Source organism: Ascaphus truei, chromosome 12, assembly GCF_040206685.1.
Source record: "Ascaphus truei isolate aAscTru1 chromosome 12, aAscTru1.hap1, whole genome shotgun sequence".
Lineage (NCBI taxonomy): Eukaryota > Metazoa > Chordata > Amphibia > Anura > Ascaphidae > Ascaphus > Ascaphus truei.
The window spans coordinates 16,531,801-16,554,641 of record NC_134494.1 but is presented as its reverse complement, the minus strand read 5'-3'; the positions used below and the strand labels follow the sequence as shown (position 1 = coordinate 16,554,641).

Here is a 22,841-nt window from a genome sequence, read left to right as displayed (position 1 = left end):
CACTGATATGGACTCAGTCTCATCGATATTTAGCATCAGCGTCTTATAGACTTTATGAGTCTAACTCATAAAAATCAGTGCATTTTTATTTATTTACTTTTTAAAGCTGGAGGGAGGTCAAGAGGGAGAGTCCTATTTCACTAGAGATGCAAGTGACATATATACCTCTCCAAATCGTTCCTCAATGAGAGGACATCTGTGCATAAAATTGAAGTGGGCTATGCAAATTATTTCAATTGTTACATTTCCCAGGTATCTCAGGTGTGTTCAGTTTTGTGCACAGGTACCTCTCCACATGTTGCTTAAAGGCGTGTTTGGGGAGGTAAATAGGTCACTTGGGCATCTAGCGAAATAGGACTCGCTCACTCTCTCTCCCTTCAGCAACAGTCCTATTTCAGGGTAGTTTTTTGTCCGGCGAAATTCAAAAGTTCAATTGCTATATTGAATTGATATATTCGGGGACAGTACCAGGAGCTTTCAAAATAAATATTCATCCCAAGGGTAGTACAAAGGACTCGGGGGCATCCCTTGGGGTTGGAGGAAAGGAGATTTCACCAGCAACAAAGGAAAGGGTTCTTTACAGTAAGGGCAGTTAAAATGTGGAATTCATTACTCATGGAGACTGTGATGGCAGATACAATAGATATGTTAAAAAAAGGTTGGACATCTTTTTAGAAAGTAAAGGTATACAGGTATATACCAAATAAGTATACATGGGAAGGATGTTGATCCAGGGAGTAATCCGATTGCCAATACGTGGAGTCAGGAAGGAATTTATTTTTCCCTTTATGAGATATTATTAGATGATATGTCACTGGGGGTTGTTTGCCTTCCTCTGGATCAATATACTGTATGTACAAATATAGGATGAGTATCTGTCATCTAAATTTAGCATAGGTTGAACTTGATGGACATACTGTATGTCTTTTTCCAACCTCATCTGCTATGTAACTATGTAACTATGTAATGAAACTTTCTCTCTTTGGACTTTTTGTGGGGGCCAAACTCCTTGCGATCTTTGGTAAGAATGCGACAGTACGCAAAAAGGGGTCAATTGCAAGTTTGCGCATCTCTCCGAATGAGCATTAATGCCATGACGTACCCTTGTACGTCATAAGTGCTCCAGCCGTGGGTAAGACGAGGGTAGCATTTATTATTTCCGTATGTCATTTGAAAAGGGCGCAGCTTGTTTTAACAGCTTCAATGCCAGAAGGGCACCTAAGGGTTTTTTTTAATATCAAAGAGTGTACACTGGCGACACACTTTATTCGAGCTCGGCTAGTCCCACGAATTCGGGTATACCCGGGTGTATTGAGGTTTGTGACTGTTTTCTGCCCGAGTGCATTGAGTTATTTTCCAGGCAGGGATTGAAGCATTTTATTCCCACTGGCTGCAATACTGCACAGTATATATATATATACTGCATTACAATTCATGAATTTATGCCATCTGGTAGACACGCGAAGCATTGCAGCCTATTAAATCCTAATCATTATCATTTAACAGATCAGCCGCCCATCAGCCAGGCATGAACCCAGGCTGGGAAGGCAAATGCAACGGGGCTTGTTAGAGGTGAGGAGCGGCGCATTCCAGGTATCTGCCAGGTACATACTGGGTATTTGCTCGAATAAAGTGTGTCGGTGCAGTAACTCAGTCCTTACTTGGAGTGTTTGCTTCCGACAGATCCCGACTGACTCATCTCTGCGTCCACTGCAAGAAAACACAAGGGATGCCATTAGAAAACCATTAGAGCGTTAGCTCTTGGGGTCAGGAATAGAAACAATCGCTCCGTCTCTGCTAGCAATGCGTTGCTGGTCCCAGGCTTAATTACGATGACGTCTTTGACGTTGTAAGCTGCACGGACCTCTTTACCTGTTGTAGATGTATGTGCTATTTTAATATTTCTATATGTAAAATATTCTCTTCTATTCTGGCGCCTTATAAATAGAGATTTATTCAATTATCATTGAATTTAAATATATCATATACATTTCAGCGTATTCTAGCATTCTACAAAATATGTCATGCATAATATTAGATTGAATAGATACATCAATATCATACATATTATGTATGTATATATTTATTTATATAGCACCCTGTACTTAGCGCTTTACAAGAGAGACAGTACAGTACAGGGAATTATAGTACAATAAGTGCAACAAATAAGATCAGACAATATCCCTGCTCCGGAAAGCTTACAATCTATGATGTCTGTCTATATGTATTTATCGATAGATACAGTATTATGTCTGTCTGTATGTACAGTATGTATATGTGGATGTATGTATAGAAAGATATGTATATCTATTTACATAATACAGCGAGACATAGGGGAGAGGACACATATAGGCAGCTATATAGATATAAGCCAGTTTGCTCTCCCTCAGCTGGCTGTCAGTGGAATGTTCTGAGCATTCTTTGCCCGTCTCCTGAGCCTTCTGGTTCTAACTCGAAACCTTCCCCTTACAGCAGCAGCTTGCGCTGAGTACACATACAATATGACTTCCAGGGGCTGTCAGATACACCGCTAGCAGGCCGGGAACAAAAGGCCTCATGTGTCCTTTGTTTGGCACATCCTCATGGTGGATCTCTTCAAACAGCCTCAAAGCTAAACAAACAGCGGCCTGCCCGATGCATTAACCTGGGGCGTGGTTAGTTCTGCCTGCCCTAATGTGCCCTCGTTGTGTTTAGGATAATGCCACTTTAGGGGGTATTTGCAACCCCAACCCAATTAAAGCTGTGTCTTGGATTAAGTAAGCAGTAAATATGGGCTGTAAATTGTCTTCCTGGACTGGCAGGCGGCTTCTGTCAGAACACTTGTTAGTACATACGGGACAAAATATTTTGTTTAAAAACAGGAAATAAAGAATATCACTAGTGAGCACATTCACGTCTCAGACAGGTCTGCAACCCTGCCTTCCCCCATTATCTCTTAGCATGCAATGCTTCCACTGCAGCAAGGGATTCTGGGTAATCGCATGTTACTTTTAGGTTCTTGTCCATTTTAACATGGAGCCCAATAAACGTATGCCATGCTGTACTACACAGCTCTTTCAGCACTGCCTGGGGTAAAGAAGTGCATGGCCAGTAACCCTACTCCTAGTCAGCTATTTTGATCTTTTGGGTCTCATCGGTGTGAGGTTGGTTACTGACTTTGCAATTAGGGTTACCACCTTCTACTGAAGGCCAATCCGGAGAAAACATTTTTTTAATGTCGCGCTTACCTTCGGAGGCATCTTCTGGCGTCATCCTGGCATCTTCCCCCTGCAACTCTTGTCAATATGGCCGCGTCACGTGACATCAAGTTGCCATGACAACGGGATGCTTTATGGTGCCTAATTAGTGTCACGTGAAGTTGCGTTGTCATAGCGTCTCATTGTCATGGCAACAGGCGTCACGTGATGCTGTTACGTCACGGAGCGGTCCTGTTGGCATGGCAACGGGACGCCATTTGACGCCGCGCAGCCATATTGACAAGAGTTGCAGGGGGGAAGATGCCGGGAGGATGCCAGAAGATGCCGGGAGACGGCGCACGTCGCCACCCGGAGGTTTACTAGGTAAACCCATAGCCCGGAGACACGTGGCCAAAACCCGGAGTGGTGGCAACCCTGTTTGCAATATGAAGCTGGAAGTGGCTACAACCAGATACAAAACACGTTATGGCGAGTAAAAAAAGAGACAGAAACCCTCCCCCGTGCAGCATATTAAAAATTGGTTTAGGAACAAGATCTGACATGTAGGTATTTGTAAAAAAAACACCTATTCCAGATAATCTGGAGTCAGGAGGTCATCCTACATTAAAACCCAGGCCTGTCTCAGCCTGGCACTCCCCCAGCACAATGACACTTGTGACATTGTCCTGAGTATATAATCATTTACTTCTTGACTTCCAAGTCACCTTTCAACAAAAAAAGGGTGTTTTCATTGTAAATCTAAAGGGCTCACTTCACATTCCTCACATAGCAAAGCTGCCCTGGCTGGGAGTGAGAGCCCGGGCCCTGCCTCCCTGCCTAATAATCATATGTTCCCCAGCGAGGTACAATATAGGAAGCAGGCGATTTTATCCTGCTTAACCACTTTGCCACCAGCAGCAAAGCAAAGGGGTGAATAACATACACAATATGTCTGTCACAGACGTTACAATCTAATTTTGGTGCCCGAGGCACAAGGAAATTGAGGGACTTCCCCAAGGTCACAAGAAAAACAGACACTGGGATTCAAACAGGATTCATCCCCGAAAAGAGGCAGAGACATTCCCACATAGCTGCACCTTCAGCTGTCTGACTATCTATCATCCATAGCTACAAATATAGACCTATTTATCTAATGCAGATCTACAAATATCTATCTAATATCCATCTACAAATATAGATATATCTATCTAATGTCCATCAACAAATATATATATATAGATATATATAATCCATTGTCTATCTACAAATATAGATCTATCAATCTAATGTTCCTCTACAAATATAGATATATCTATCTAATGTCCATCTATACATCTGTATATCTATACATCTACAAATATAGACCTATATATCTATCTAATTTAGATCTACAAATATCTATCTGATGTTCACCTACAAATATACAGCTCTCTTATCTCCATCTACAAATATACATCTATCTAATGTACATCTACAAATATACATCTATCTAATGTACATCTAAAAATATACATCTACAGGCATACCCCGCATTAACGTACGCAATGGGACCGGAGCATGTATGTAAAGCGAAAATGTACTTAAAGTGAAACACTCCCTTTTTTCCACTTATCGATGCATGTACTGTACTGCAATCATCATATACGTGCATAACTGATGTAAATAACACATTTGTAACAGGCTCTACTGTATAGTCTCCCCGCTTGTGCACAGCTTCAGTGCAGGTAGGGAGTTCAACTTTGCTGTTCAGGACGTGCTGACAGGCGCATGCGTGAGCTGCTGTTTCACTATTGGGCGATATGTACTTACTCGCGAGTGTACTTAAAGTGAGTGTCCTTAAAGCGGGGTATGCCTGTATCTAATGTACATCTACAAATATACATGTATCTAATGTACATCTACAAATATAGATCTATCTAGATAATGCCCATCTACAAATATTCATCTATCTAATATCCATCTAAAAATGTATTTCTTTCTAATGTTCAACAATGAAGATGGTGTCTGATTAAGTTATCAGGCCTTTTATATATTTAGACAGACTTTAAACGTCAAGAAATTTTGGTTTTTTTCTTTTAAGTTGTAAAACTGTCAACCCACTAGTTAATTTACGACAGGGGTGGGCTTATGCTGTTCTCAATGAAGGGAAGTTAAAACAAATCCATACTTTTTAATTATAAGTTAGAATTCAACAAGAGGTGTGTTTTGGGATCAAACACGGGAATTTTCAACCTAAGTACTGTATTTTTGTATATTAAAATAAACCTTTAATAAGTAATGCTTTGGAGCTCTGAATGAACTATTTGCACACTTTGTAGGGAGTATTTACATTTACGGACACATTTTGCTACAACAGATTTTTGTGCGTACATAGTTTTTTTTTCTAAAAAACTGGGATCTGAGACCCTGGCAGATATATATATATATTAATTATAAATGTTTGCATATTTCTTGGGTGGTGGCATTGGATAGATATGATTGCAATTGAGTAGGGGGTTAATATTAACTCATAAAAAGTACCTTGCGCAGGAGAAAGGCGAGTTGGCTAGAGTAGCCGTGCCTATGAACCCTGGTTGCATATCTAAGTCACGTGTTCACAAGTGTGTTGTTTGTGATAGATGGTATATTTGGACAGATTGAGGGGAGATATTATTAATTTCATGGACCTTTGTGGAAGGTGAAAAGTGGGCCGTATTAACCCTTGTCCCGTATGTAGGTCATCTGCTCACAGGTGTGCCATGGAGCAATAGGAGTAGTTATAGGGAGGGTTAAATGGAACAATAGGATCAGTTATACAGAGAGATTATATGGAACAATAGGAAGAGTTATAGGGAGAGGTTATATGGAACAATAGGAGGAGCTATAGGGACCAGTAATGTGGGGCAATAGGAGGCGTTATATGTAGTGGTTGCATTGCTGACGAGGATTTTAGCAGGATTTACACACCACATACAGTATATAATAATAGAATGTATCAAAGTCTGCATCCCTATGCATGAAAAACTCCTCCGGGTCTGAGGGATAACCACCCCCAGGTTTACGATATGCGTCAGTTTACAAAATGCATAAACGACCTTTAACACACTGTGATACCATCACTGTCCTCTAGGGGCTGGAAAAGTGAAATAAGTGTGCTTTCCAGTCCACAGAGCGTTAATCCTCAAAGAGAAGACAGCAGCAGCTGCTAACTAATAGAGTTAATCAGCCTGTCTGAATGAACTGAATGAGGAAGTGTTTTAAAAGACACAGGAAGCTGCCAGACTGAGGGACTGTTTTCCCCAGAGAAGGGGGGAGATAGAAGTGCTCACCAGCTGCGGAAGCTGGTTACAGAGGAACCTACAGAGGCGTTTCTCTGGGCTCAAGTGGGGGCTGAGTTCCCCTAGGAAGAAAGGAGGAGAGACCCTGCTAAAGCAGGTACGTCTGCTCTAAAGGACTGACAGATATGCAAAAACACTTTACTGTATGCAGAGACTGTGTTACATGGTTGCATATGCCAGGGCATGTTTTGGCTTAGGAACCAGCTTAGCTGGCCATGCAGTTAGTGAGGGTGAGAGTTATGGTGTAGTTAGCTTTCCCTAAAGGGAATAGGAGTTATTTTTATGTGTTTTGATTTAAAGGGGCGGTGGGCCTGGTATATGATTTAATCCCTGTAAATAAAACCCCTGCAGTTATACAGTGTTTCCGGGCTTAAATTGGGACAAAAGAGACTGCAACGTGGTCTGGGCATCACAACACCCACAAGCAGACAATATATGCAGCGTTTCAAAGGTTTACACAAAATCAGATGCCGACGGAAGCCTTGGGCACAGGAGGCGTTAACATGACACAGCATTGGACGTGGTGTTGTTATCTCTGCTGAGCGGAGAGTGCTGGAATGTCCTGATTTTTATAGACCCGCAATAAATAACTTTTCTAAACCCGGTGTTATGTTTATCTGCCCTCGGCTTCCTTTGGTGAAGACCGAACCTTGAAAGCTAATGCGTAAATGATCCCGAGGGCAAAACGTAAAAGTGCTATCGCACATAGCTTGGTCCAAACCCCTCCCCGCCCCCCCCCCCCCCCCCAACTTTTTGTAAAGAATTTAACAATCTTCCTTAAACTAAACTTAATCTTGCTTCCTTAAACTAAACTTAGCTGTGTTAGAAGTAAAGATTTGGCGTTTTTTGTTTATCTGGAAATTAGTTACTAATGGAATTTCTTAGAGGCTTGCGAATATGGGAGTGTTTGTTAATCAGCAGTTTTCTTTAACCTTATTTTACTTACCCTGTCTTTATTATAGAGCTAATAAAGATAAGGGGAGGGGCGAGAGGTGCTTTGCCGGCGTAAACTCTTCTTGAACACACAGTGGCATTAGCCTAAAGGGCGCACAATAAGGGATAAATCAATAGCCAAGGTTAGAGCCAGTGCTGGATTACCCTCTAGACACGTGCATAGGGGCCCCCAAGGTTAGGGGGCCCCAAGTTTATGGTGGGCCAAAGCTCTGACTTCCCAGCTCCCCATAGCAGCAGCCCGGCGGTCACTGTCGTGTCCGTGTGTGAGATTGAGAGTAGTGTCTCTTACCTTCTCCTGAGCGGTCTTCCTCCTGCAGCGTCGCGTTGTCATGGCGACCCGACGTCAAATAACGCCACATGGCCACGCGACATCACGTGATGCCGCAACGCTGCAGGAGGTGGGCTGCCTCGGGGAAAGGCCCACCAAAGCCTTGGAGCCCAGGGGCCCCAGAGGGTCCTAAACTGCCACCAGTCTCTCTCTTCATAGACAGGTGCTTGTCTCTTTAAATGTGGCCACACTTCTGAGCAATGAAAAAAGCAGAGAGGCAGCACAACGTCCCAATAACAGGAAGACTTTGCAGTGGAAACGCGCGTTGGGTGAATCAGTGATTACTAAGGAGCCCTTGTTGATGACATCCAGAGTGGAGGACAACTTTAGTCAGCCCAGTACCTGCTGTGACGGTCGTGGAGCGGTTGCTGTTGCTGTGAACATCTTTGTCTGACCCTATGACCCAGGGTGGTCTGAATGCTCACAAACAAAGGCACTTATGTAAGTGGAATACTTTGTGTTTTTTTTTTTTTTTTTTTTTACTTAAATTTTTATTAAACATTTTTTTTCATACAAAAGAAAAATTAACAAAACATATAACATATAAAAGGGGGGATAGGGGAGGGGGGGGAAGGGATAGCATTTGTAAAAATATAGCATTGTACACAACAATTTAACTGTCACATATATCACTCTGTTCCAAGTATTCTAATCTATGTATGGGGATATACCTGCATGGCGAAACCAAGGAGCCCAAATCTCAGAGAATTGTGAGGTCGAGCCATTCAGATAGGCTGAGAGTTTTTCCATATAAACTATATGCCAAATTTTATTGTTTATTTGGTTTAAGGATGGGGGGGCAGGTTGTTTCCAATTTTTGGCAATTGTACACCGTGTAGCATTTAACATTTGGGTTAGTACTCTAGCTTTTTTTCGGGGAATATTGGCTATTGGCTTGCCTAACAATATATATACTGGGTCATGTGGGACAGTGATATCTAGGATCTTGTGTATTAAGGTGAACACTTCTGTCCAAGTTTGTTGGATTTTGGGACATGACCAGAATATATGCAGAATATCCCCAACTTCGCCACAACCACGCCAGCATAGTGGGGAGACCCCTGGGAGAAAAGAGTGCAGTCTGGCAGGAGTCATGTACCATCTGTATATTAACTTGTAAATATTCTCTTTTATTACAACGCACGATGAATTTTTGGAGGCAGCTTCCCAGATGTCTTTCCAAATATCGAGATCTATACAGACATTAAAATCTTTTTCCCAGGATACCATATAGTTATCGGGGGTTTGGTTGCTCTTGATAGAGGATAAACTTTGATATACTCTGGAGGTAATGCCCTTCATATGGGGCTGGTGTAGACACCAGTCTTCAAATAAAGTCAAAGCCTGGGGTTGACCTGATTTGTAGACTGATTGGATATAATGCCTAACCTGGAGAAATCTGAAAAAGTCGGCCGTGGGGATGTCATAATTCGTTTGTAAAGAAGCGAATGGGGGGACTTTCCCTTGAGTGAGAATATCCTTGACTCTCGTGAGTCCTTTTTGAACCCAGGTATGGGAGAGTGGGTTTTCTGTGTAAAAAGGAAGGGAGGGGTCTGAGAATAGGGGTTGCATGAGGGAAGGGGAACCAGTTAGTTGAAACTTGGATTTGAGGGAGTCCCAAAGATTACAGGCAAAGGATATCACCGGGTTCTTGAGACTCTCGGGTGGTCTAGACTTTTTGTTGAGCCAGAGAAGATTTTTTATTTTGCATGGGGAACAGATCAAATCCTCTATCTCGACCCACCTCCTTTCGGTTGGGTTTGAATGCCAGCTAACAAGTTGCCCTAATTGAGCTGCTCTATAGTAGTTTTGTAAGTTCGGAAGAGCTAAGCCTCCTTCTAATTTGGACTTATAAAGAATATCTTTGCGGACTCTAGGTCGCCTGTTTTGCCAGACAAATTTCAAAATTTTCTTCTGAATATTGTTTAGATCTTTCTGACAGATTTTAACCGGGAGGGTTTGGAAGAGGTAGAGGAGTCGAGGTAAAATGTTCATTTTAATAGTGGTTATTCTCCCAAACCAGGATATTATATATGGGTTCCAATTGGCTAAGTCCTTGACTATCTGCTCAAAAAAGGGTTTAAAATTTGCGTTGTATAGGGTCGAATAATGTTTTGTTAGTTGCACCCCTAGATATTTAATATGGTTCGCATTCCATTTAAAGTCAAAATTTAGTTGGAGTAATTTTACTAATTCTTTAGGGAGGTTTAAACTAAGGGCCATGGATTTGGAATGATTAATTTTATAACCTGAAAGTGAGCCGAATTCTGATAATACATGGAAAAGGTTAGGGAGGGATGTGAGGGGTTTTGAAAGTGTCAATAGAATATCGTCCGCAAAAAGAGCTATTTTGAATTCTTCCTGGCCAACAGAAATACCCGCAATATTGGGGTTCATCCTTATCTGGCATGCTAATGGTTCTATGGCTAAGGCAAACAATAAAGGTGAGAGCGGACAACCCTGCCTGGTTCCATTTAATATTGGAAAGGGGTCAGACAGAGAGCTGTTCGTCCTTACAGTGGCCGTTGGTGTGGAGTATAGTGTGTTTATACTATTTAAAATTTTGGCTGTGAATCCCATCTGCGAAAGCGTAGCTGACATAAACTGCCAATCTAATCGATCGAACGCTTTTTCAGCGTCTAAAGAAAGTAATAGAGATGGGCACTTCGTGAGATTTGCTACGTGTATTAGATTCACTGTCCTCCTTGTGTTATCAAGGGCTTGTCTGCCCAGGACAAACCCCACCTGGTCCGGATGAATCAATTTAGGGAGGATACTATTTAATCTATTGGCCAGAATCTTTGCGTATAGTTTTAAATCTGTATTTAATAGCGAAATAGGTCTGTAGCTAGAGCACAGTAGGGGATCTTTCCCCTCTTTGGGGATTACCACTATGGTAGCTTGAAGCATGTCTCTAGGAGGGGGTGCGCCTTGTGTCATCTCATTGAAGACTTTGGTAAGAAATGGGAGGAGAGTTGTGGAATATTTCTTGTAATAAAGATTAGAGAATCCATCCGGACCAGGGGCCTTCCCAATTTTCAGGGATTTTATTGCTTCCATAATTTCCAGGGGCTCTATAGTTTTTTCAAGGTTTGTGATGTCGTTTGGGTCTAGAGTAGGGAGTCGGCATTTTGCTAGATAATTTCGAATTTTTATTGCTCTTTTCTCTTTAGCCGAGTCTCCCACTGGGCCTGGTAGATTGTAAAGGGATGTGTAGTAGTCCCTAAATGCATCGCTTATGATTTTGGGGTTGTGAGATACTGAGCCATTTTTAGTGTAGATGTTGTGAATTTTAGCCTTAGCTTGTTTTTGCTTTAATTTGCGTGCCAACATTCTATCTGCTTTATTACTTTTTTCATAGTACTTCTGTTGGCTCCATCTTATAGCTCTTTCTGCGTTTGACACTAACAAAAGGTTTAGTTCGCCCCTCACTGAGATTATCTGCCTATAATTTTTCCGAGATGGATTTGACTTGTGGGTAGATTCTAGTTCTGATAATTTTTGTGTTAGTGTTTCAATTTGTTTTGTTTTTTCTTTTTTTTTCTGAGAAGCCAGGGCAATCAGTTTGCCTCTTATCACTGATTTGTGGGCCTCCCAAAGGGTAAAAGAGGAAACCTCTGGGGTATTGTTTAATTCAAAGTATTGGGCCAGTTCTTTTTCTATTAGTTGGAGATTTTGTGGGTTCAGTAGTAGGGATTCATTCAGGGACCACGACCTTGTTTTATTTTTGGACGTGAGGCCAGCCAATTTGGTTATAAGCGTAGAGTGGTCTGACCAAGCAGAGGGGGCAATTACTGCTGAGGAAATATTATTGCTAATTTGTTGGTCTATTAGGATATAGTCAATTCGAGAATAGCTATTATGGGGGTGAGAGAAAAAGGAGAAATCCTTTACATTGCTATTGACTAATCTCCAGGAGTCTACCAACAATAGATCCTTGGTCATAGATACAAGTCCCCGAGTGGGGGGGGCTATTTTTTGTGGCGGGGGGGGACTGGGAGATTTATCTAGATTTGGGTCCATAATTGCGTTTAGATCTCCTGCTAAAATTAAAAGACCTTTCTGGACAGAGAGAATTAAATTTGTTAGTTCCTGGAAAAAGGACTCTTGATTTTCATTGGGGGCATAGGTGTTGACTATTGTTATATCAGTGGAGTCCAGTGACCCTGTAATAATTAGAATTCTCCCAGCGTGATCATTTTTAATTTTGTCTACTTTGAAGTTTAAATTTTTATGGAAAAGTGTTGCTACGCCATTTTTTTTCGTGGGAGCTGATGAGTGGTAGATTAGGGGGTAGTCATTGCTGAACAGCAGCGACTGATCCTCTTTTTTCAAATGAGTTTCTTGTAGCAAGATTATATCTCCTGCCAGTCTTTTGGCTTCCGAGAGAGCAATACGTCTCTTTCGGGGGGTGTTTAAGCCCTTGGTGTTTTGGGATATTATATTAATCGGCATGGTAGTGGTTCAAGGTTCTATAATACAAATGAACAGAGTGATAACTTACATACAGCTGAAGAGTCGGTACATCCGTCTTTGGAAACAATCTGGTATGGGAACATATACAACGAGAGATATACATATTATTACATGGTAGTGGCAAATGCTTGCAAAACTTGGAGGAGGGGAGGGATAGAGAGGGAGGGGAGGGGTAAACCGAGGACCCCGGCTTCCAAACATTGTTTGGGGGGACCAGCCATGGTAGGACCTGTGGTGCAAGTCTCTCGCACTCACAGGTTAAATGAACGTGAGGGGGGCGGGCAGTGGCCCAGCGGCTTGACGTCGCAGTGCTCCGTTGTTTAGGAGCTAAACTTTCGAAGAGGGAAAACAAAATCACCCCATAGAGTACGGGGTGGGTTGTGTGTGTGATCTTACACATCAGGGAAGTAAAAGCAAGAATGGGGGGCATTAAACGTTATAACTGTTTACAGCAACATGTCTTTTCTCAATTTTAAAGGCATTGAGTAGGGTTGACTGGCAACTATAGTTTGGCAGACTCTGCATTCGTATTTTACAGGGGGAGAGGGATAAATAACATGGAAAAATTACCTAAAACGTAACCTTTAATATTTTAACCTGTAATAGAGAATTGGTAGCTGAACTTTTGGAGACCAATTCTATTATAGACAACATATAAACTTATATTACAAATACAATTTTGTCTAGAAAACAGTTCCAAACAAACATTGTATGTCAGTCCTTTTAAGTGTTCGGGTTAGTTCAAACTGATTGTCCAACTTTGAATGATTCGAACTTGTGGGTAACTTGGGAGAATAGTTTCACTATGAACAAGGAAATAACCTAGATTTTGGGACTTGTCGTGGTCATTGTGGCTTGACCGAGTTGGTCGATGTGTTCCAGGTACCTCAAATGTTGGTTAGATTTTAGGTGGGTTACTGGAGTGGGCCACGTCTCGGTGAGTACCTTAAGTCCAGACCACGTTGTGGCTTGTCTGCCATCTTAAATGGGTGTTAAATAAGTATCCAGCTCTAGTTCTTCAAGTGGGTTGGGTCTTTGCTCGCCCAGAGGTTGGTGTTTTCACCCATGCCTGGCGTTGTGCCTTAGGTGAATGACGAGGCTTTTGAGAGGCCTCCGGATCCTCTGGTTCGAGTAAGCCCAATGATCGTAGTTTTTCCTCACCTTCTTCAGGTGAGAGTAGGATGTACATCGTCTCTTGATGAGTGAACAAAATTTTGCACGGGAAACCCCAGCGATAGCGGATTTTATTGTTCCGCAGTGAGTTGGTGATCTGCGTGAACATTCTCCGTTTATTCAGCGTGGTTTGAGCCAAGTCCGGGAAGATGAGGAGTGGAACATTATCCTGCTCTATCTTTGGGGTGGTTCTAGCGGCTCTCAGTATTTCTTCTTTAATACGGAAATAGTGTAGGCGAGTGATCACATCTCGTGGCTTTGCTGGGTCTAGGCCTTTCGGCCTAGGAAGCCTATGGGCTCTGTCCATCTGAAGTTTTTCATCCGATGTTTCGGGTAGCAGGGACATGAAAAGCCGAGTGAGATAAGCATCCAATTGGGCATTGTCCACTTCTTCCGGGATACCTCTGATCCGCAGGTTATTGCGTCTTGACCGGTTCTCCGTATCTTCCAGTTTTTCGAAGATAGTTTTGACTTGAGTTTTTAATTCCTCGATGTCTCGCATTTGGGTCTCCTGTGCAAGGGCGGTGTTATCCACTTTCTCCTCCAAGTCCACAATGCGGTCACCTATGGACGCAATCTCCTCTCTGATGCTGCGGCGGAAGCTCTGCATCTCAGAGTGGAAAGAGCTTTTTAGTTCTTGTACAAACCCCATCATTTCTTTGCGGGTAAGTGGAGCGTCCGTCTCTTCTCCAGAGTCTAGATCTGAATCTGCGTCTCCGCCTGCGGTAGACGCTTCTTGATCTTTGGTATTTTGTTTTTTGAAGAAAAGGGATGCCTCACGTCTGGCCACCGGTTTTTTTTGTTTAGTGGATGGCATGTTTGTTGTTTTTTCTTGGTAAGTTTTTTGACTTTGAATAGAGCTGAATATATTTAGGTGATGTAGCACAAAAAAAAAAAAGAGAAAAGTTAAATTGGAATAAGCCCCCTCATTCCTATGGAGACCTGATCACACAAACATTGGAAGCGGTTCCATGGTTGCTTTTAATTGAGCCTTTGTTCCATGTGATTTTGCTCTCCCCCTTCTCATCTGGGCCGATTTTAGAGACTGTACTGGGCCCAGTGGAAAGTTAATGGAGGATGTTGGGACTCCCAGTGAAAATGGTTTGTAGGGGAGGGAGAGTGGGTGAATTTTCATTAACACTTTCTTCCAGCTCTTTATTTTCAGTGTCACTTTATCTTTTATTTACTTAAATGCAGTTTGTGCTGTTTGGGAGGAGCAAGGTGGCCGCCAACCATCTCTTAACAGTGTCTGTGTTGGTTGGGTGGACCAAGATGGCCGCCGGCTACTCCCAGCACTGATGTGCCAGATGGGTGAACCAAGATGGCCGCCGGCTACTCCCAGCAGTGATGTGCCAGATGGGTGAACCAAGATGGCCGCCGGCCACCACTCAAACAGGGCCGCGCTGAGTGGTAAGTCTTCCCCCCTCTGGGTGGATCGTCCCCCCCTTCCTCCCACGGAGCTCACAGGGCCCTGGAGCCACAAGGGAAGGCACCCACTCCGGTTCCGCCGCGCCTCCGATCGGCAGCTGTCGGCGCCTCACACTTTAGCCGGCGCCATCTTGCTACTCCGGCAGGGCACGGGCGTGTGGGGATAAGTTTATTAGAGAGGGTTATGTGAGGGGGGGCGAGCGGCGACCCCCCGACTGCAACGGCGCACCTCCGCCTAGATCGGTGAAGCGCAGGGACACCCCTTACCTCCTTCCGTGAGTCCGGAATCGGCTGTTTCTAATGCAGCCTCCCGGTCCCGGCGGCCATCTTGGGATCAGCTTGGAGGCAGAGGGGGAACCTGCGATCGATTTGGCAGCCGTGGGGCCAGTTCCAATTACGCTGGGGAGAGCCCAAAGGTGTTGTAACTTGTGCCACACCGTGGCAAGTGTGTTTTGGGGTGTCTTGCCTCCCGATCTTCGGGTTTGATCGGATATAGGTGTCGGTTTCCTTAGGAGCAGAGCAAGCTGCGACTAGCACGCTCAGACCCCTGGCCACGCCCCCCAATACTTTGTGTTTTTAATATTAAAAACAGTACTATACTATTTTTGCTTTCCATTTTTTGTATATGGATTTCCCCCCCTCTCTTTGGATCTGGAGTACCTGTCTGGAGACAAAAGTTGGTAACTTCTAATAACCACAACGCTTTCATTTCACGTTAAACACGTGAGTGCAAATTTTATAGAACTTTCAACACAGAAATTATCTGTTGGGGTTGACAATATTGCACTATTTTGTGTTTTCACTTTCTTTCCATGCCCTGATGTGATTTGCGCACCTGTTTCTCCTTTGTTTGCTGATTGAATTTGGTTTGAATTCTACGTCGGGAGCTGCACTCATTAAGGATAGTATACCATTTGTGTTATTTGATTTATTAGTAATGTTATTTGCGCTTGTTTTTCCTTTCAATAACAAAGTAACACTCACAATTTGAATTGTGTGTGTTAGTTTATTTTTGGGATTGTGTGCTGTCTCTCTCCTTTTCTTCTATGTTCTTCTATGTTCTATGTTCAATAGGAGTTGTTATAGGGAGCGGTTATATGGGGCAATAGGAGAAGTTATAGGGAGCGGTTATATGGGGCAATAGGAGAAGTTATAGGGAGCGGTTATATGGAGCAATAGGAGGAGTTATAGGGAGAGGTTATATGGAGCAATAGGAGGAGTTATAGAGAGCGGTTATATGGAGCAATAGGAGGAGTTATAGGGAGTGGTTATATGGAGCAATAGGAGGAGTTATAGGGAGCGGTTATATGGGGCAATAGGAGGAGTTATAGGGAGCGGTTATATGGGGCAATAGGAGTTATAGGGAGCGGTTATATGGAGCAATAGGAGGAGTTATAGGGAGTGGTTATATGGAGCAATAGGAGGAGTTATAGGGAGCGGTTATATGGGGCAATAGGAGGAGTTATAGGGAGCGGTTATATGGGGCAATAGGAGTAATAAGGAGCGGTTATATGGAGCAATAGGAGGAGTTATAGGGAGAGGTTATATGCAGAAATAGGAGGGGTTATAGGGAGGGGTTATATGGAGCAATAGGAGGAGTTATAGGGAGAGGTTATATGCAGCAATAGGAGGAGTTATAGGGAGAGGTTATATGCAGCAATAGGAGGAGTTATAGGGAGAGGTTATATGCAGCAATAGGAGGAGTTATAGGGAGCGGTTATATGGAGCAATAGGAGGAGTTATAGGGAGCGGTTATATGCAGCAATAGGAGGAGTTATAGGGAGCGGTTATATGCAGCAATAGGAGGAGTTATAGGGAGCGGTTATATGCAGCAATAGGAGGAGTTATAGGGAGCGGTTATATGCAGCAATAGGAGGAGTTATAGGGAGAGGTTATATGGAGCAATAGGAGTTATATTTATTCCTTTACTTCTCTGCCAGGTCTGATGTAATATAGTTATTTGACTACAGATCTGTGTTAGTTGACTGTTAACGTAGCTGCAAGCAGAAAATGTCACTGGGTCGACACAGTGACACACTGCGAGTGCTCATTTGCATGTCATTTCCCAGAATCCCTGGCTGCAGTGGAAGCATTGTATGCTAAGAGATAATGGGTCAGGGCAGGGCTGCAGATCTGTCTGACATGTGAATGTGCTCACAGCGAGGTAATTTTATTTCCTGTGTCAAAACAAATGTATCGGAGCCCTGAACCCTCCGGATTAATAACACTGTCTGTCAAAGACACGTATATATCTATACATCACTCTGCTAATACTAGGCGATTGACAACTTTTTAACAGTTACTATGTGTAAAAAAAAAAACTAAATAAAAGGATTATTTAAAAAAATAAAAAAAAATTAGCAAGAGGTTCAAAAGCACTTAGCCATGGAACCCCTTTTATATGATTTTGAACCTTTTTGCTGCCAGGCATATAATTGCGCGCTTTAATTCGGTCCCAGAAACCTAGCTGTAAGTCGAACTACAATAAATATCAATAAATCATATGTAATAAAAAAATGTAAGGTTCAGTCCTACAATAGGCTTTAGTCAAAAAAAAAGGGATCTCCCTGAAATTAAATATGATACTGTCATTACGTCACTTTGGTCCTGCGTAGGATTGATCCTTTAATGAATGATACATGTCACTTGTCATCAGGTCATTTTGGTCTCAACGTGGGAAAGATCCTTTAATCCATTAAGTACGTCCTTGTTACTAGGTCACCCTTTAACCCTTTCAGTTCAGCCCCAACTCAGCAGTCCCTTTTTGTTTCTGGGTAGATCGCGCCCCTGCGTTCCCACGGAGCGTGGGACGCGGCGGTCTGCAGTGCAGGGAAATGGAAGAGGAGGACGCCTCTGTTTCTGGGTTAAAGGGCCGCCGCGGTCACATGACCGTGCTGTGCTGGGGGGTAGAGGGGAGGGTGGGCGTGGGGGGTGTTGCCTCGGCCCCTCCGCTCCTCAAAGGTTTAAAGAGAATGGAAAACAACATATTTAGATGGATTTTTTTTTAAAAAAAATGAATTCTACGGCCTCGGATAGTGGGCGCACAAGCGTGACGGAGCGCCTGTCGGCCGAGCGGTCTGTGGCCTGAGAAACACATTGGCGGGGAGGCGTGGCGGCGGCGGGGCCGTGACGTCACGAGGCCGGTACGCCCTCATTGGCTGAACCACTCACATGACCCGGCAGTCACGCGACAAAAACAAAACCATTTGCCTGCTGAACAAAAATTCCGCTCTGTCGCGCTTCCTCGCGTGCACTATGGCCGGCCCCATAGATTTCCTGCATTTTGTTAGAGCTGCGGGCGCCATCGCTCGCACCATTTGTCAATCATCATTATTTTTTTTAACCTTCCACAGTAAGCAAAAGATTTGCATGGGTTTTTACAACCTTTATCTAATGTCTTTTGGCGGTAAGGCTGTTCATCCCACATCAAAGCCCCAGGGTAAATTGTTCTTTTACCCCTGTCTTTTGCTTGTGTGGAGAAATGATAAAGCCGCCATCGGTCAGCCAGATAGACACAAGTAGCTGAGTCCAATTACTCATGTCATTTACAGCCACTATGTGAATAATATATATATCTTGAAGATATTTTTTAGGGCCTCTTGCAACGCATGCGCAGCAACCGTTCCAATGGCTTCCAGTCGTATATCCCCATTGAAGTCCATGGGAAATGTCGGCCAAGAAGGTCAGAGCGGCCACTTCCGAGTGTATATAATTACACCCGTAGTCACATTACCACCGCCGCAGAGAATGCAGCCCTCTGTTGTATCCTTATATATAATTCACGCGTGTCCGCCAGCCTGTCACGCTGTCTCTTACAACCTGTGTGCTACATGCCATGTTTATCGATGGAATGGTCGTCGCAAGAACATCCCAGGAAATGTGTTGCATGTTCGTAAATTCGAAAATTGTGACGACGTCCCTTCCCCCACTCCCCCCCAGGGCCGCTTTATACATTAGGCCGACTAGGCACAGTGCCTGGGGCCTACGAACCTTTTAGGGCCTACAATATTTCACTTCAAAAAATACCTAAACAAAAAAAATCACAAAATAAGAGAAAACAGCACATTTTAATTTAAAATGCTTTAGAAGTATCGATACCTTTAAATATCGAAACAACAGTAATGATGCCAAATATCGCTAGTGTCGAAAGAAACATGCAAAATGATGAAATTAGCATAAACATGAGTAAAAATATCGGGGACACAGGCCTCTAGAAATAAAGGTGCCTAGGGCCTACGAAGGTCTTAAAACGGCCCTGCCCCCGCCCCCCCCCCCCCAAAAAAAATTTTTTTGTAACCCGTTCCCTTTGTTGTATTCGTTCATCGATGCACAATGCTTTGCAAGAACATTCCAAGATTGTTGGATTTTTTTTCCACTTCCAGAATTTTAACCCCGCCGGAAATTCAAGAGAACCATCTTCTCACCTCCTACACCTCCGTTTTGGCTACCTGGTCGGGTTACATATACACAGATGACAAAGATCTTTTGCGAGAACATTTCGGTAAAATTGTTCGTTGTTTCAGTTTCCAAAATTTGGATCCCGAAATTCCAGGAAAACCGTTCTTTTACGATCACCTTTTTTTTTGTACTTGGTCATGTTTTAGATTGATGGAAAACTATTTTTGCAAGAATATTCTAGCACAATCGACCCAATTTTTTCATTGCCAAAATTTGGACCCTCAAATTTCAAGAATAACACTTACAGAAATAGACAAAAAAAAAATAGTATCACTAAATATCGATGAGGGGTAATTGCGCTTAATGGGGAGAAGGCTCAGTGAGTAAAGACACTGACTGGCACTGAGTTTGGAACCTGGTTCAATTCCCAGCGTCAGCTCCTTGTGACCTTGGGCAAGTCACTTTATCTCCCTGTGCCTCAGGCACCAAAAAACATAGATTGTAAGCTCCACGGGGCAGGGACCTGTGCTTGCAAAATGTCTCTGTAAAGCGCTGCGTACAATTAGCAGCGCTATACAAGAACATGCTATTATTATTATTATTATTATTATTATTATGCGTTTACTCTTTCAGTGTCCTAATGATGTACTTGTACTGTGTCAAGAAAAATGCCACCCAAGGGGCCCCTATGGTGGACACTTTACCGTTGCTCATTTTTAGGGGCTGTACATGATCGGAGCTCCAAACTCGGCCCCCTCTCCGCTATATCTGTCTCTACTGCCGGAACGGGGTCTCCTCCCCCGGAGACTGGACACGTGATCAGGAAGTGCCAGGGGTCCGTGGCCACAGAGGTGGCTCGACCCTCTGGCCCTGGAAGGGTTAAAGCAGCATTCCATTGAGCTGCTCTGTGATCGGCTGACCCCCAAGTTTCCGTGGTCAGTGCCGGGTTGAACAAGCGTCCCCGCCGGACACACGATGGCGACGGGTCCAGGGCTCGGTCAGACGGCTAAGATCGGGAATCGACGGCTTTCTATTGGTGACCCAGCAGTAGTCCGACGGCCATTTTTTTTGTGTGTCATAAGAGGCAGAGAAAAACTACAAATACCTCCGCAACTGGGGGGTCCCAGACTTCGGGGTATAACTGATGTGCTCAGGGGGAAACCCCCACTTTCAGGTAAGAATAAAATATATCCATTTGGGGGGGGGGGGAGGGGGAAGGGCACTGCTGCTTTAACTACCATTCAATGCTTAGTAAGTCCCAGGTCCAGGCACAGGTGGGGGGTGGGGTGGATTTAAGGAATAGAAAGATTCATGGGGAGAGAGGGGAGCTTTGCCTGGGCACACTCTCCTCCCATGCTCTTCAAAGCTTCACCCTAAATTGTCTATCCAGACGTCTTGTCAAGTGACTTCAAACCTAAAACTATCAGACAGGTACTTTAAACCCTATTCCATTCTACATGGCAGTAAAAAACATTATTTTGTTGTTATCATTAAACTCAACGCGGCTCCTTGTCTTTTGATGGCGTCACTGGGCCGCTTCACAAACCTCAAGTCAATAAACTCTCTTTTGAATGTAAAACTTCCGTCCGTTCAGCGTATTTATTTCTGTAATTGTGTCCCCCATACTGCACAATACAGGGTCTGTAAACCTAAATTAATATGGTTGCTCGCCCCCTCTGACCTCAAAGAACCGGATCCGAGAAATGAAGGCCTTTATTGTTTTGATAAGATCCTTTGGACACAGCTACGGTATGTGCTGCTTGGTGGAGGAAGGAAGAAGAACCAGCGTTAAGTCACGAGCCTGCACTGGGATTTGAACCAGGATTCCCTACTTCAGTCAGTGTCATGGTTTTCAGAGTCACTGCTTCAGGACCCTAATTTTCAGAGGTGTCCAAGTTTTTCTTTCCCCTCACAGAGATTGAACTCAGCCATCATCTCCACTGTTAAGACTCAACTCTGCGAAACAGTTCTGTGAGCCACATGCTCAGGGCCACAGGGGGGGAGAGCCAGGACAATTGTCCCGGGACCCGGAGGCTGCGGGGCCTTGGCCGGCGCTGACAGTTGGGCCTGACCTCTGGCCGTGCCCCAGCGCCACCAGCTCCATGTCCGGTTATCGGGCCCAAGATTTCCTCCTCCCCCCCCCCCTGCAGCAGGCGCCTCTCTCCACTGTTGTTGCGGCCTCCCATGTAGGCCCAGCCCCCGTGCCGGAAATTCGGCGGCATGTAGGCAATGCACAGAAGGCGCGCGCGCCCTGCAAGGGAGGAGGTGATGTGAGGTACAAGGGGGGGAAAGGTAATGTGAATTGCAAGGGGGGAAAGGTAATGTGAATTGCAAGGGGGGAGGGTGATGTGAGGTGTAGGGTGATGTGAGGTGCAGGGTGATGTGAGGTGCAGGGTGATGTGAGGTGCAGGGGAAGGATGTGAGGTACGGGGGGGGTGATGTGAGGTGCGGGGGGGGGTGATGTGACGTGCAGGGGGGGATGTGAGGTGCAGGGGGGGATGTGAGGTGCAGGGGGGGATGCGAGGTGCAGGGGGGATGTGAGGTGTAGGGGGGGGGCGGCCCCACCAGTGCACGGGGGGGAGCTGCTTAATATGTGTGTCCTGGGCTCAACGATTTGTGTTGGCGGCCCTGCACATGCTCACCAACAGTAGGAGTTGCCATGTCAACACTCTACTGCAGGCTTTGGGCCTTTTTAAATAAAGATGAAAATACAAGCTAGGAAATCAATCCAAGCAAGATTGGTAACCTGCTTTAAAAGGGAATCACATGGAGCTCACTTTCAAAATATATAATTGTAGGGGAACTGCAAATGTAATCCTTTCGGGTAACACCAGTCGTGCAGGATCTCCCCCACATGATTGCTTGGTGTGGCAATCACGTGGTCGCTGGCAGGCCCCCGATGACATGAACGGAAGTGGACGACACTCTGCTTCTGTTCCGATCACAAATGGAGCAGTGAATGCGATCTCCTCCTAGAACATGAGCATTTCCAGCATGACATACATAGGACATCATACGGCCCCCAGACTGTCTGCCTCACGCACATATCCAGGGTTGCCAACACTCCGGGTTTCACCTGAAGACTACGGGATTTGGCCACGTATCTCCGGACTACGGGTTTACCTTGTAAACCTCCGGGCGGCGGCGTCCTCCCGGCATCACCCCTTGCAACTCCTGTCAATATGGCTGCGCGGAGTCAAATGGCGCGGTGTTGCCATGTCAACTCGAACGCGACGTGATGTCGCAGCACCTCGTGATGCCCAATGCCATGACAATGAGACGCTACAAGACATCACACGGCGCCACGTTACCACGTTACCACGACGTTGTGACATCCCATGACGTCTCGGCGCCAGAAGGTGTCCCGTCGTCCTGGCAACTTGAGGCCCGCGTGACGTTGCGACGTCATGTAGTGTCCTGTTGTCATGGCAACACGGCGCCATTTGACACCGCGCAGCCATATTGCTCTAAATGTAAAAAAATTATCTCCTGCTTAGCCTTCAGTAGAAGGACACGTCATGAGACACTGAAAGGTTTGAAACACACTTTGATATATATTGCTACAGCTTCCCAAAACAAAACAGTATTTGT

The 22,841-nt window shown here is 44.4% G+C and overlaps 1 protein-coding gene across 1 annotated transcript in view; it reads right to left on the bottom strand.

The window, feature by feature from the left end:
- EPS8L2 (EPS8 signaling adaptor L2) overlaps positions 1 to 22,841 on the bottom strand; it is a 148,468-nt gene that overhangs the window by 77,513 nt on the left and 48,114 nt on the right. The window contains exon 2 of the mRNA XM_075566817.1: positions 1,662 to 1,710. Within this exon, the coding sequence (XP_075422932.1) occupies positions 1,662 to 1,699 (38 nt within the window). The 5' untranslated portion in view covers positions 1,700 to 1,710. The remainder of the gene's footprint in view (positions 1 to 1,661; positions 1,711 to 22,841) is intronic.